This window comes from Trematomus bernacchii, unplaced genomic scaffold (genome assembly GCF_902827165.1).
Source record: "Trematomus bernacchii unplaced genomic scaffold, fTreBer1.1, whole genome shotgun sequence".
Lineage (NCBI taxonomy): Eukaryota > Metazoa > Chordata > Actinopteri > Perciformes > Nototheniidae > Trematomus > Trematomus bernacchii.
In genome coordinates this window covers 23,045,998-23,060,947 of record NW_022987739.1, presented here as the reverse complement: position 1 = coordinate 23,060,947, position 14,950 = coordinate 23,045,998, and the positions used below count along the sequence as shown (strand labels likewise).

Below are 14,950 nucleotides of genomic sequence, written 5' to 3'. Positions count from 1 at the left end.
AGGTTACTGGTTTTGCAGCGCACAAACCTGCAAAAGATGTGAGAGCAGAGACACTTCTTTACCTGTATGGATGACACCGCCTACCAGCTATAATTTACATTTCACTTCATTGTTCAGTTTGAACACACAATCTGCAGAGAGATTCCCCCGAAAAGTGGCGGAAAGAATTATTCAAATATATTTCAAGAGGGATTTTCTTTCCATCATGTTGAAAGTCACTTTGGACCCCTGCAGATATCACATACTGTAATTGTGGTGTGTGGTGAAGATGAGGCATTGTGGTGATGGTAGCAGCGAAGATCGAGTGACCTCGGTGACTTTGGCTGGTGGTTGCTTCTGGCATACTGGTTCTCTATGACAGCCGTGACCAGTAACCGCTTGTACTGTAGGTCAGCAGGACAACAAGCAACCTGAGAATCAAGCAAGCGAACAGATGGGTAACAACCAAACAACCTGTCATCTCAGAATAAGTCGCTTTTTAGTCCTTGCGTTACCACTAGAAGGGCACTCGAAACAATGTGAGAATCCACTCTGCCGTTTGAGAACTTTCCTTCTACATCGCAAATTAAAATCCATAGGGGATAGATGTGTTTTCTGTCTGCCGGTAAACGACTAGCAGGCAGCAGCCTAACACTTAAACTGGCATTTCCTTGGCTTGTCAGTGTTTTATATTTCAATGCAGCATCTACATGAACTAGTTTAACTGTAACATTACTGTGATGTTAGCCTCATTATCATCATCATTTAGCTGTGATGAAGTGTTTCCCACATATATACACGTATTGACTCACCGGCTCCCATTGATTACACTTTTTTTGTCTACTTTCAACCTTTTTTTTTACCTTCCTATTTGCTTGGAAAAGTCAAGAAAATTGTGCCGATTCTTTCTTTTCACCAGACATTGGGCGGGGCTGTCATTTTGCAAGGCACTGCTCTCATCTATGGGTTCTTTCTTGGCCCATGCTATACTTTTCCACAAAGTTTCAACAAACCAACTGACCAAAGCTAAAAACATTGCTTGGTGGAGGAAATAAGTGTAGTCTCATGCTTAGTTTGCTTGCTCCACATTTAAAACGATTTTGTCCCTTCATTTCACTTTCATTCGCATTATAACCATACTGGAATTATCCTTGCAATGTTACTAGATCTTGAGGATCGTAAAGTGGCGGTACAGATTTGCCAGATTTTTAAACCAGCCAAGGATCTTCCAAGGATCTGTCATTCAATAAATACATAAGGCCCTGAAACACCAAGCCGATTATCATTCGTCAGTCAATGTTGGCCCTTAGATTAGCGTCTGTCGGCCATGTTTTGCGATCAGCTACACTTTTTGGCCCTGCACACAGCACGATTTGACATGTTTAATCTGGCGGCAGAAGCTTGTGTGAAATTGGTGGCTAAATGCTGCTTTGATTTAATGTGCGTATCATAACAACAGCTTGTAAATCAGTTTCATTTTTTAAAGATGAATATAGCCTGCTGCTAAGCAGAGTTATTTCCTCGAAAGTAGAATGTACGTTATAGTTGACCAGGGGCTGTAGTGTTTGCAGTGTGAACAAATTAGACTTTTGGGCCAAGATGTTGCCATAGTGACACAACTGTGGCTAAGTTGCCGCTAGGTCTTTAATTTCGGTTTAGTGTGTCAGAGACTTAATGGTTTTCGAGGTAGTTTAGGAACACCTGCTAACACTGAGCTCATATCACACACCTGGGAGCACAAACACATTATCATGAAAACATCTCTGTTTACTGAACACACACACAAACACAGGTTACACTTCACTGCGGTGTGTGATTGTTCTTTACAGAGAGAGATGGATTCCTCTGTCTGTGATGGAGGCTTATGTTGACGAATGGTCCACGCACACACACACACGTATGCACTCACAGTGGGAACCATGAAGTGTGACAGTGCAGTCATACACAGAGCCTGATAGCAGCCCCAAAGAGACCCATGCCCCTTCAAAATGTAACTCCAGCAGCTTCCAAACAACACACATGAGCACAAACGAGACATTTTACACGAGTGAGGTGGACACTAACAAGCTTCTGTTTGACTAATAACACGCGTGTTCACTTGAGTATGTGCATACATGTTCCGCAGACAGAGACAGAGATTCCCATCTGACAGAGAGCAAATGCTCGTATTAATATTTGAGTTCCTGCTCTGTCCAGGCGTGCTGCTGAACAGAATGCATAATTGATGTTGAAATGTCCGACTACTTAATCTCTCCACCCTCCCCGCCTCCGTCCGCTGAATTATGCTTCCATGCTTAGAATATTGGTATCCATCACACCGTGTATTTATTTATGGACATGTCTGTATGTTTATGAAATAATCTCAGGTTTATTCAGATGAGGATCATCTATTACCCGGGCGTCAGTTTCACAGCAGATTGTTCAGTTTGAGCTGCAGGTGGTTTATGTTCAGTGCATGGATGGATGTGTCCTCTTGTGCAACACAAAGACAGATGTTTGTGTAGCCATAGCATCTGAATGAGCTTTGTTTTCACTCTCTTAATCATTGTGACTTTAAGTGTCTTAGCCTATTTTTCTTGGAATTTGGCACAAACTTCCACATACACAAACTCATATCGTAGAAACAGAACATGGTGGTAAAGATCAAGGTCCCTGTGGCCTCAGTAAAGAAATGAATACACTAAAAAGATCAAAGTATACCTTCAAAGTCTTCACTAAATATATTAAAGGAGTCTGGACAAATATACTGTAGATGTATATTTGTGTACATTGGTTGGCGGAGGCAGTAATTGTAGTTTTGCTAAAACCAATCGATAGTGACTGCCATATTTTGTAATAATTCTCATTTCATGGCGGTTGCAAGGACCTTCAACTGAAAAGGAAAATGTATTAAATGTTTTTAAGAAACATCTCACACACAGGTGAAATGAAATTGGTGAAATGCTTCTGAACAGGAGATGTTCACTAGTCTTACCCTACATGACCAATGGTACGCAAAAAAGAAGCAATTGTTAAAACCAGGATTCATTTGATTTCCAACACCTAACTTTGGTTGGACCAATATTGCAATTATATTCTTTACCTAATGTAGTTTTATCTCTGTTGACAAAATATTTACAACTCCATTGTTGCTCCATTACATTAACTGCTCGTAAACTATTCATTATACAGTCATTTCTTTCAGAACAGCTCATTTCCTGTTTCTTATCAGCTGCTGAGATACACAAATAGAAACAGAGAAGATGTCTTTTCAGCAGGGCTTTTCTTTAATGTGTCTCTATTTGTATTTTCTGTCAGGTACAAGCCCGCTGGACAGTCCTCGCAACTTCTCCCCGAACACGGCCGGACACTTCTCCTTTGTTCCTGCACGAAGGTGAGCATTATAAAAAATAAGATCTGGAGCTTTTCTGTATTTTACAAACCCAGTATCAGTAAGATCATTAATACATCATAAGCAGCAGGTAGCATCACTGTTCAACATGTTTAACAGTGCGGTTATTGGCCATTTGTGGGAAAATAAAGCAGCATTATTTAACAGGGAGTGTACACATCGAAGAACAGACCAGCTGTGCTTCAGCTTTTATTGTCAATATCTTTTTAAGGCTGTGAAACGGCTCAGTGGCCCCGGCGCTTTGAGAGCCGCGCTGCTGCTGATGATGATAGTGTGTGAGCTGATGAGGAGCCAGATGATCACTGTGGGGCTGTCACTCAAACCCAGATTAATAAACCTCTTATCTGTCTGGGCTCTCAGAACAGATAGTAATTACTGAGAGGGAAGGAGGGAGTAAGAGTGTGTGCCATGTGTGTGTGCGAGCATTCATGCATGTTTCATTGACAGAAAGATGCATGCATGTTTAAGCATGTGTGAAATCCAAGATAAGAAGATGTCCTATAAAACTTTGGGAAGATGTAATGAAATCCTTAGCAAGCCTGCCTCTTTAATCTTCATTAAGATGATGATGTTTCCATGGTAACACACCTTTCCTGACGTACTAGACCTCCCAGGCTATTTCCATGACAACACATCACATATGGCAGCAGTGCAGCGGCCAAAAAGAGCATTAACGTTGATTTGAATTGAAAATCCCTCTGTCCGAGTGCTGACCTCAGTGCTGCAGACGCAACAGGGACACCATGTGGTGGGGTCGGGTATGGCAGGTCAACGATAGGAGGGTTTTACAAATTCCTCTTTTAAAAATGTTTCTCTTGGGGAAACGTTTTCAGACTATTTTATGTTAAGTTAAATCATGCCACTTTTATTTTGTTTGGTACAGGCAAGAGATACAAATTAGGCCACCACCATATGATGAGATGGTAATATCATCTTACAAAATAAACAACAATAATAATGACTCTTAAACTGTTAAAGCCTGACATAAGAAAATCTTTAAACTACAGCATTCATTCTAATGTCTTTTTAATTATGTTTTCTCTTTATCATATTTGTTCTTATATTTTTCTACTAGCATTATATTTGGTTTAGCACTTTATCCTTATAATGTGGGACAGGTCTGGAAGACAAACGGTGTCAAATAAAACAGAGTTATTCCATACATTTTTTTCGTATATAAATATTTAATTTTAATCTAGTGGTGGGCAGAAAGGATGGGACTTGGTGTGTGTGTGTGTGTGTGTGTGTGGTGTGTGGTTGTGTGGTGTGTGGTTGTGTGTGTGGTGTGTGTGTGTGTGTGTGTGTGTGTGTGTGTGTGTGTGTGTGTGTGTGTGTTGTGTGCGTGTGTGTGTGTGTGTGTGTGTGTGTGTGTGTGTGTGTGTGTGTGTGTGTGTGTGTGTGTGTGTGTGTGTGTGTGTGTGTGATGTGTGTGTGTGTGTGTGTGTGTGTGTGTGTGTGTGTGTGTGTGTGTGTGTGTGGGTGTGTGTGTGTGTGTGTGTGTGTGGCTTTAACAGTGACAGCTGCTAACAGCTATAAATGGAAAACCTTGTCTTGTCTCCCTCACAGTCACGGACACAGGGCTGACAGGTAACCTCTCAGTTTTGACCTCTGACCTTTTTGCTCCCTCCTTCTGCCGCCACCTTCCTGCCCTCCTCCGTCCTGCATGGCTGAGCACATCAGAAAGTCCCCTGCAGGGTCTCCTCTTCAACCGCTGAGACATACGCTTCTGCTGTGCCATAGAGCTCCATTATTCATTATCATCAGAAAACTATTTCAAAAAACAACAGTTAGCTTGGTGACTTTCTTTGCGTTACCAGGTGTACCACTAAAACTCACTGGAGCACCAAATGTGGATTCATCCGCTGCTGGAAATAGTCCCCAAAAGCTGCTCTATCTCCCTCCTGTTTCTTTTATCCAAAACTACAGTGAGCAGCAGTTTAGAGAACCTACGTCTTCAGTGGCACTTCATTAGGTTGGAGCAACAGACAGGAAGTCAGGAAGTGTTAAATGATGGAGTGACACATTTTGGTTGTGAGAATGACAAAAATACAGAAGAACAGCCGGCCTACATTTCAGTAAATCAAACCCTGAAGATGTTTGGAAAGTGTTGAAAGCAGCTGTGGGTATGGAGCAGAATTGTGAACTCCCTCATGCTTCACATCATGTCTGCAGAGTCTCCTCCTCATGGCTTTGCCTGCACTTCTTGAGACCATGTTATCCTTGTGTTTGCACTTTTCCTCCTTGACCTGAAACACTTTATCTTTCCATATGTGCTGCTGCATTTCCTTGATATGGAAGTTAAGGGAAATGTGTTTAAATGTTTTTTTTCTTTTTTAAAGCGTGTGAGGTCTTCATTTCTTTGTCCATCTCCTTCCCTCCCTCAGGACGGATGGCAGACGCTGGTCTCTGGCCTCGCTGCCTTCCTCTGGCTATGGCACCAACACACCCAGCTCCACTGTCTCGGTAAATATATCTTTCCCTTTTCTATGTCTCTGTGTTGTAGACCATCTTTGGAGCCCACAGATCCTCCCTCCTCTGTGATACCAGTTGTTTCCCACCTTCCTCTTCCTTGCTTCCTCCTTTCTAAAGCCCTTAAGTGTACTTCTTCTCCCTTCACGGTTTCTCCTCTTTTCCCTTCTATCACTATCAGGGACATATCATACGTCCCTCTGCTCTAATCCTTCTTCCTCTCCTTTACCTTCTGCCGTTCCTTCATCTCCCTTCTTAATACCCCAGAGCGCGGCTGCTCTGCGCCTGCTGCCTGCAGAATGAGACTCAGCGTGCTTCAAAGGCAGCGAGCCGAGTTATCTGGCTGTTGGAGCTCTTAACATGAGATCCAGACTGCTAGCAGGCATGCTAGCTCACTGTTTGTTAATAAATGACTTGTTAGATGAAAAGGACATCCCTCAGTGCCCAGTAATGACTGATTTGAAGGTTGAAAAACTTCTCCACATGTGGGTTCAAAGTGAGATCAAATGTAGTTTGAACTACTATTTATAAACCAGTCTAATGGCTGAATATCTTGGACATACTTCACTTTAAAATAGAGTAATTTGAATGCTGTTGGATTAGGCTGTATGTACCAAAGATCTTTAATAAAAACGTTTAAAAATGTTAACACGATTATTGCATGAGCTCCATGTAGTCCAAATAAAAGCAATAGTCAAAGTGACTTTCATCATCTAACTCTCAACACACCAGCACACTTTAAGTGACTGCTTTGGAGGCACTGCTGTTATATTTTGCTCTCTTTATAGCGTCATTATAAATCAATGATTATATTTGAGTCCAGTCACACAAAACAGTAAAGTGACAGAAATAGAGATTCATACTTTCTATTTTAAGATCTGAGGACATAAGGATGTGTGATCTAAAACAAGGCACAGCAGATTCACTTCTCTCTGTGGCTGCAGGTACAACATAATGACATTAAAGTGACCTTGTCTCCACCATGTGGGGGTGCAGGTTTTACACAAATCTTCAGAATCAAGTTAAATATGAGATGTTTATTATCTGGACTAATATTTGAACATTCATTGTCTAATGTGGCTAGCATACTAACACAGGAAGACAGGTCTCTCTCTGCTTAATTCTTTATCGAGAACTCAATAAAAGTCAATTGTCATCCATTACTCCTTTGGCTTCAGATCATATTTACGTCAAAAGTGTTTTGAGTTTTTTGAAAGCTAGGCCTCACATCCCGCTTTTGGAAACTCCACACCAAAGACCCTGACCCAGCAGTAGCTCCAGGGCTGAATGTTCCCTGCCTGCCCTGTGTTCTCCTCTCCTCTCCATCCTGCCCCCGCAGTAGCTCCAGCGCTGGTTGTAATCTGTGCTCCCTCTGTGCTCCTCCTCTCACAGTCCTCCTGTTCATCTCAGGAGAAGCTGCACCAGCTGCCCTTCCAGCCCACTCAGGACGAGCTGCACTTCCTCACCAAACACTTCAGCTCCGAGAGCATCACGGACGAGGAGGGGCGCCGCTCCCCAAACATGAGACCGCGCTCCCGCAGCCTCAGGTAGGAGCTGCGTTACCAGTTTACAATCTAACCACAAACACTGAGCAAAGTCCTGACTGCAGCAGGCAGAGGTCACCACAGCTGAAAGTGGAAACAAATGTGAAATGGCCATTAAGATTCTCTTATAATAAGAATCAAAAGTGCTTCATTGATCCCTGCGGGGGTTTAAGGGTACCTTACTGTTGCTCCATTGTAGAATAAAAACATGTAATCAGTGAGAGGAAATATATAACAACATTAAACTATTCATATAATAACAGAGCCGGCCAGCTAACCAATCAGAGCAGACTGGGCTCTGGTTTCAGACAGAGGGTGAAAAGAGGTGCTGCAGCACAGGCAGTATGAGAAAAATAAAGAGCTTTCAAAAAAACAATTAAATAAAGAAATGTAACATACGATTAATTTTTGAAGGGCAGGAGTAGCATAAGTGATGATTTTACTTGATTAACTGTGTCATGCATTATGAATATCATTAAGGCCAGGTTTAAGCAGAGTATTTATTCCACAGTTAAGTTATTGCACAAGTTATTCTATGGTTAGACAGTATTGCAGAGTTGAGCTATAAATACATGTAGTGGTTATAGCTGCTAACAGGGGTGAAATAAGTCCAGGGGGTCGGTCTGTTGCCTCAGTGCGTTTGATATTTGAGGGAGGAGTTGAAAAGTTGAATGGCCACTGGCAGGAAAGATTTCTCTGAAGAATGAGTCCTGCACTGAATTTGCTCCTGTGCTTGACCAGCATTCATAAGGTGGCTAGGAGGCCACGGCTAAACGTTCTGATTCACATCTTGCAGCATACAAGTTTGTTGTTTTGCTGAATTGCAATATTGAAGAGACAGAAAATACAATGTACAGAAGCCCAGTGTTAGATGCTGGTCTTATGAGTTTTGTTTGGAAGTGCTTGACTCTGTGATTACTTTATGCATGAGTTAAACCTTGAACTGCAAGTCAAGACAGGGGTTGGATCCCGTTTGCTCAAAGTGCAAAAGACATCCAAAGTAGAAAGTTATCACCCTCTTCATTTCATATTGACTACCAAACCAAATCCTTCCTGAGCTGGCCTGTCTTCAGAGGCTTCCAGCACATTATAGAAATAACCTTATTATTGTATTTATTTAGAGCACTCAGTGGACTAGCCTAATCTTGCAACTCAGGTCTTTAACATCTCCAGTTCATTGCAAGCATAATCTTTTAAATTAGTTTGTAATATTCTTTCCTCTTCATGTTTCTAAATGTGCTTGAGAAAACATGAGAAACATCTCATATTATAATGCACTCCACTTCAACACCACTACACACTACAGCCTCAATAACAAACATATGTATGTAAAAATCAATCAATATCTCTGCCAAGGTCAATCCAAATTGAACATCAATGGCAGAATGTATGGCAGAACAGTAATATTGGTCTGCATTACATTTAACAGGTTGACATGATAAAGTGGCCTATAAGTATATAGCTGCTGCCATACAAAACCTGGCTTGTATATTCTTTTTAAATGTGCCACATGAGTTATTCACTTATCCAAATGATACAAATGATTGCCAAGACATTGACATTAACACCGAACATGAAAGATAACTGGACTCGTGCTTAACCAACTTTAGTGTTTGAAGGCTGAATATGAACAAATAACTGACCAGTTGAGTTGCCTTACACAAAGGCCTCGATGCCCTTAGTTTTGTGCGTGTTTGTGTGTGTGTCAGTTTCCAGAAAGGTCATACTCGCCCCTCTGATGTGTGAGCGAGGAGAAAGTCCACTGTCTATATCACTGACACTCACCTGTGGATCTGTCTGTCCTTCAGTTTGTTCTCTCTGTCCGTCTCCAGCTCAAATGTCTTCATGTTCTCTACGGTTCTCCGTCTGTGTGTAGATTGAACTCACTTCACCCTCTCCTTTCACCACCTATCACCCTTCCTTCCTTACACTTTTCTTTATTCTCATCTTTGTTTTCTCTCCTCACCCACACATGGTGTCTCACCTCCATCTCTTGCTCTGCAGCTTCCCCCCCCCCATCTTTATCTGTATTTATTTACCGCGAGATATTGGATTATTTCATCCTCCGAGATGAAAGAAGGCGAGACTGAGTCGCATGGTGTGTATCTGATTAGAGTCCCATTGTGTTTGAAGATTGATACCAGGCTCTCAGTATGTGAGTGTGTGTGTTTAAATAAGTGCCATCTCACGTAATCCAGCCTCACCCTGTATCCTTAAATAACTTCCCTGGGCAATAGAACACAATTAGAAAACCATAAAATGAGATGTTGAGAGAAATTAGAGAACAGGAAACTTAAAAGGGACCTATTATGCTTTTTCGGTTCTTCGCTCTCCTGTACTGTGTTTCTCCCCCGCACACTCCCCCCCCTGCCTGAGAAGCCTCTATTGGACTCCTTTGTTTACTTCCATAACATAGTGACATCACTATGTTACTCTTGTGCTTCTATTTGCTAGCGCTACAACACATAGTACATGATAGGTTAAGAGACAGGACTTCTATAAGTGCCTCACCAATCACAACAGAGCCAGCCAGATAACCAATCAGAGCAGACTGGGCTCTGGTTTCAGACAGAGGGTGAAAAGAGATGCTGCAACACAGGCAGTATGAGAAAAATAAAGAGCTTTTTGAACATTAAAGCATATTTAAGCTTTTGTCAGATATACAATGAAAGCTGACAAAACAATGCTTTAATTACTACGGGGAAGTTTATAAACTTGGAGGTGACTTTGAAAGTGTTTCGGCTGCGGGCCCTCATGTGCACGGTGGATGAGCCTCAGCGGAAAGCCTGACATCATATTAGTCCTCCAGCAGTGAGTGTCATTAAAAAGCTCTTAGTGAGCTGTCTGCAAACGGTCTGCAAGTGCAGATAAATAACCAACAGAGGGGCAGACTGAGGATTAGGGCTCGGGTTCTATTAACCAGCTCACTTTTGGATCCAGTTCCGAGTTGATAGAATCCCCTAATGAGGATACTAGTGTGAGGAAAATGTAGTGAAGAGGATGACGTGAGTGACTAAGAGGAGAGGAGATGATGATTGGACCCAGGGGGAGGAACAAGTGTGTCTCTGTATAAGAGAGAGGGAACAAATGAAAATGAGCTGCAGAGCACAATTATATGCTAATTTTACGACTCCGCCGTGAGTGATGGCAGTCACCCTTTTTTATCATTTTACACTTTCTCCCTAATTTGTATTCTCCCCATCTCATTCTCGTCGAGTTAAGTTTCTACAGTGTATCTATCACCTCTTATCACTCCCTTATCTCTCCGTCTGTCCACCATCCACCATACTCTTTAGATCCACATGCATCCATCATTCATGCGCCATGAACTGTTACAGGCTGAAGCACCCCATTGACTTCCTGTCTGGAAAACCACATTCCCTATTCTATCATACATATCAGTAATCTTAGACAAAACAAACCCGAAGCGGTAATTCTGGTTTCTGTGTTATATTAAAGAGGCCCTATTATGTTTTGGGGGGTTTTACCTTTCCCGATGTGTGTTATATAGGTTTTTCTGCATGTGAATGGTCTGCAAAGGCTAAAATCCCAGAGTTCCCTACTATGTAACACTCACATTTCTATTGGCTAGCGCTCCAACACATTGTACATGGGGTTTAGGGGGATCTCTAAGCGGTTGACAAATCATAACAGAGCTGGCAAGCTAACCAATCAGAGCAAAGTGGGCTCTGGTTTCAGACAGAGGGTGAAAAGAAGTGCTGCAGGCAGTATGAGAAAAATAAAGAGCTTTTTGAACATTAAAGCATATTCCACCAAATTTGGCCCACCGCTTTGTGGTTTTAGGAGATGTTACAGAGATGTCTTTAAAGATTTCTATGGTGTACACATGCAATCACAGTACTCATACACACACACACACACACACACACACACACACACACACACACACACACACACACACACACACACACACACACACACACACACACACACACACACACACACATACACATACACATACACACATACACATACACATACACATACACACACACACACCTCATCCCCATTCTAGCCGGCTCTCTGTCACGCTCAATTAGGCCTCTCATTTCCCAAGTCGCCCGCCTCAGTTGTGAAGCATCAATGTTATTTTTCTCTCACACACACACACACAGCAGCCTCTCCCCCCTCCTCACCTCTTCCTCCCACCCGCCTCACCGTCACCATCTTATTGGCTGTCTCGATTGATTTTCTTCAATTAGCCTCCCTACCAACAAGCTCTTTTGCATTTTGAATGCCTTTTGTCACAGGTGACATCACCACTTAGCTAGGGGAAGAAAAGGAAGACGCCTTTCCAACAATGTTTTAATTATCCAATTTTATAAAACACCCTGGGGTTGCGATTTAATCTTTTATTCTATTTCGTTAATATTTCCGTTTTTTCTCACACTTTTGAACTTGTTGCCCCACACTAAAACAAAAGTACTCTTCACAACTTCCTCCCAAGCCTCGTTTCCAAGGTCGTTTCTCAAAATAATGACGAAGACATTTTTTCCAGGGATTGCCGCGGGGCAATTTTTATTTCCCATTACAGTAGAAATATAGCCGTTTTCTAATTAGCCTTTGTCTGGGTTTCTCGTGTTATTCATCCTGGGGATTCACTCCGACCTCCGCTGCAGCTGGCTCTGTGCAGGAGCTTTATTTTAATAAAACAGGCTCACAGCCACGAGCAGACGAGGAGAATAACACGGAGAGGAGGAGAAGATATTCTGTGGAAATTAAAGAATGTACATAACAGCCTCTGGCACTGAATCCATCTCTGTCAAGGCTAACCTTTAATTACCCAGCCCGGTGTCAGAGCACGCTGCCAGGGGTTTTGATCGATTTTTATTTTTCAAGTAACACGAACATGAAAGGAGAGTTTGAAAGTTGAGGGCCTCAGAGCTCCCAGTGATGGACGTCCATCAGCAAAAGGTTGAGTGTGTGTGGGCACGCATAGTTGAGCTGTGCTTAGTTGAAAAGGTCAGTTAACAAAAATGATTAAAAAGCTACTTTCTCTTTTACCTTTCGAGTGACGTTCTTAGTTTCTTCTTTTAACAGGAAATATTGTTTTCATTTCGAAAGCTTCTAGTATGGTGACCGACAGGAGCAAACACCATTCCATCGCTTTTACAGTCATAAACGCTGCGCATGTTTCATCAACTTGATAAGGATTTTTCTGTATTTGCATGTGTTTTGACACATTTGTTAAAAAAAAATGTATTTGCATCAATGTTGAAACTGCAGCGTGTTTCTCCGAATAGAAGTGTTTTGGGTTGTTGTAGCGCGTTTGCACCTGTCGGCCACCGGATTTTAGGGCTGTGCTTTGATCGATGTAGGATTAGCTACTGACAATTAAAACTCAATACTTCCTTTCTAATTACCAAAAAACCATAGGGAATGTGTCTCTTGAGCTTCTGCAATTGTTCCGTTTAATTGTCAAGGCAGAAACTCATAATTAAAACCACTTTAATTTTCAAGTTTTACTTCAATATTTTTTACAACTTAAACTTTATTCTCCCCAATTAGAAACACACACAGATTAAACTCAAAATGCGTTGAGGTAGAAGATAGTTGTGACTCTTTAATAATTTAACGGTAATTATCAATGCTGTTATCACCACAAACTAAATTCTATTAACTACCTTTTAATTATTGTGTTTAAAAGCACATCATTCAAAACCTGGACAAAATAAACCAAAACTATTGTTATTATTATTTTTATTTTTATCGCTGATCTTATTTTTGATTTTATTAATCCGTGTGAATCTGTGCTATCTTGTTTTTCACTCTCACCCTGTTGCTGTTTAAACAACTGAATTTCCCCACAGGGATTAATAAAGGTCCATCTTATCTTATCTTATGTCAAGATGCCATCAAAGGACTTTTATCCAGAAGTATACAGTATAAAAAAAATCAAGATCCCACCAATGCAGGTGAAAACAAAAGAATAATGTGAGCTACGTACTGTATACCTGTGTGTGTGGTAACTTGTCATGTGTAGGCGTGATGATAAACTGCCTCCATGAGGTTTGCCTCGTATGTCACTTTCAGGCTTCTCTCATTCCTATTAAGCTGGTAATTGGACTGCGAGCTGCCGATGGATGACTCAAAGCATTACCTCATCGTACCGGTCACGTGTGTGTGTGTGTGTGTGCATGCTTGTATGTTTGTGTGGTTGTGTGTACCGATGACTCATACTAGTAAAGACATCTGGAGACAAAACATTCTACTTTTACCAGCACCTCTTAATCTCAATTTGTGTGACTCTTTAGGAATGCCTGTAAAATACCTTTGGTATTTTTATGGCTTTATTTATTTTATTTTTATTTTTATTTAATTTTTATTTTTATTAATACTGCTTTCATATTGAATTTATATTTTTCAAATTCAGAAAATAACTCAAACAATTTGTTTTACATAAAATGGTTTGAGTCTTACACCAGGGGAAAAATGTGAATGAAAATATACAATGAATGAACGTGAAAGGGTTGTTTGTGTCCTTCAAACAAGACAAATAAATGCAATTTGTGGTGAGATAATCCCATTAGCTCTCATTATGGTTTCTTTTTTTGTAATTTCCTTACTACCAATGTCTGTATCTTGTTAAAACTGACAGAACGAGAAATAATTTTATAACACAAAAACATTGTTTTTTTTTTCTCTTATAAACAATTTGACCTTGGAAGATTTTAAAATAAATGGAGACTAGAATTTGGCACACAATGATTTATTAACATGAAGATTATTTGTATGCGTACCAAACGTTGAAATTGCAACTGCAATATTTAGAAATAAATATTTACAGTCATAAATGGATGGAATGAATAATACAGCAGGCTAACAAAGCTTGAAATTGTCTGGAATTAAATTTCTCTCCCATGACACACACATACACACACACTTCCTGTCACCTGTCGTCATCCCCTTTTCTCCTGAAAGTGAGACATAGAAAGGTCAAGGATATTGCTGGTGTCGCTATTTTGTCCTATTGTAGAGAAAGGTTGGAGGTGGACGGGGGGGGGGGAATTCGGAAAAAGATGAGTCCCAGGAGGAGGGAAATAGAGAGGAGATGAAGTCCACTGTGTAAAAAACTGATGGATTGATATTCTGTTGTAGCGGGTATAGACTGAAGGAGACATCACTGTCAGTCTGTCCGGTCATGAAACCCCCCTGAGAACTGGCAGACCCTCACTGCAGTTGAGTTGTGGACAGCCTCGGTTTATTACTGACAGCTACACACACACACGCATCCACACACATACTGTATGCTATCCGGGGTCCAGCGGTCTCCCGAGGCCTTACCTTTGTGCCGTTCTGTGTGTGTGCAGCCATGTGAGTCCAGAGGTTGCCATGGTCCTCTGGTTTACACCGCTGAAGGCACACATATGATGAAGACCCCGAGGTCCCGTTAGCGCGTGGGTCCACCATCCAGCTTTTATTCCCACTGTGCCCGGGTGACCTGACAATCCTGAGTGTCTCATGTATTCTGGTCAGCTGTGTTTCTTCAGCTCAAGGACAAGTAGCACTACCTCCTGTAGGAGAAGAGTTATCCTTCAGAAGAACT

At 41.4% G+C, this 14,950-nt stretch overlaps 1 protein-coding gene across 7 annotated transcripts in view; it reads left to right on the top strand.

The window, feature by feature from the left end:
• Positions 1-14,950, top strand: part of mast2 (microtubule associated serine/threonine kinase 2) — a 203,219-nt gene that overhangs the window by 158,292 nt on the left and 29,977 nt on the right. For 5 of the 7 annotated variants that reach the window (XM_034147302.1, XM_034147304.1, XM_034147308.1 and 2 more), the window contains 4 exons: positions 3,277-3,352; positions 4,937-4,957; positions 5,755-5,833; positions 7,232-7,386. In XM_034147302.1, the coding sequence (XP_034003193.1) occupies positions 3,277-3,352; positions 4,937-4,957; positions 5,755-5,833; positions 7,232-7,386 (331 nt within the window). The remainder of the gene's footprint in view (positions 1-3,276; positions 3,353-4,936; positions 4,958-5,754; positions 5,834-7,231; positions 7,387-14,950) is intronic. The other 2 variants (XM_034147305.1, XM_034147303.1) reach the window with 1 other exon arrangement.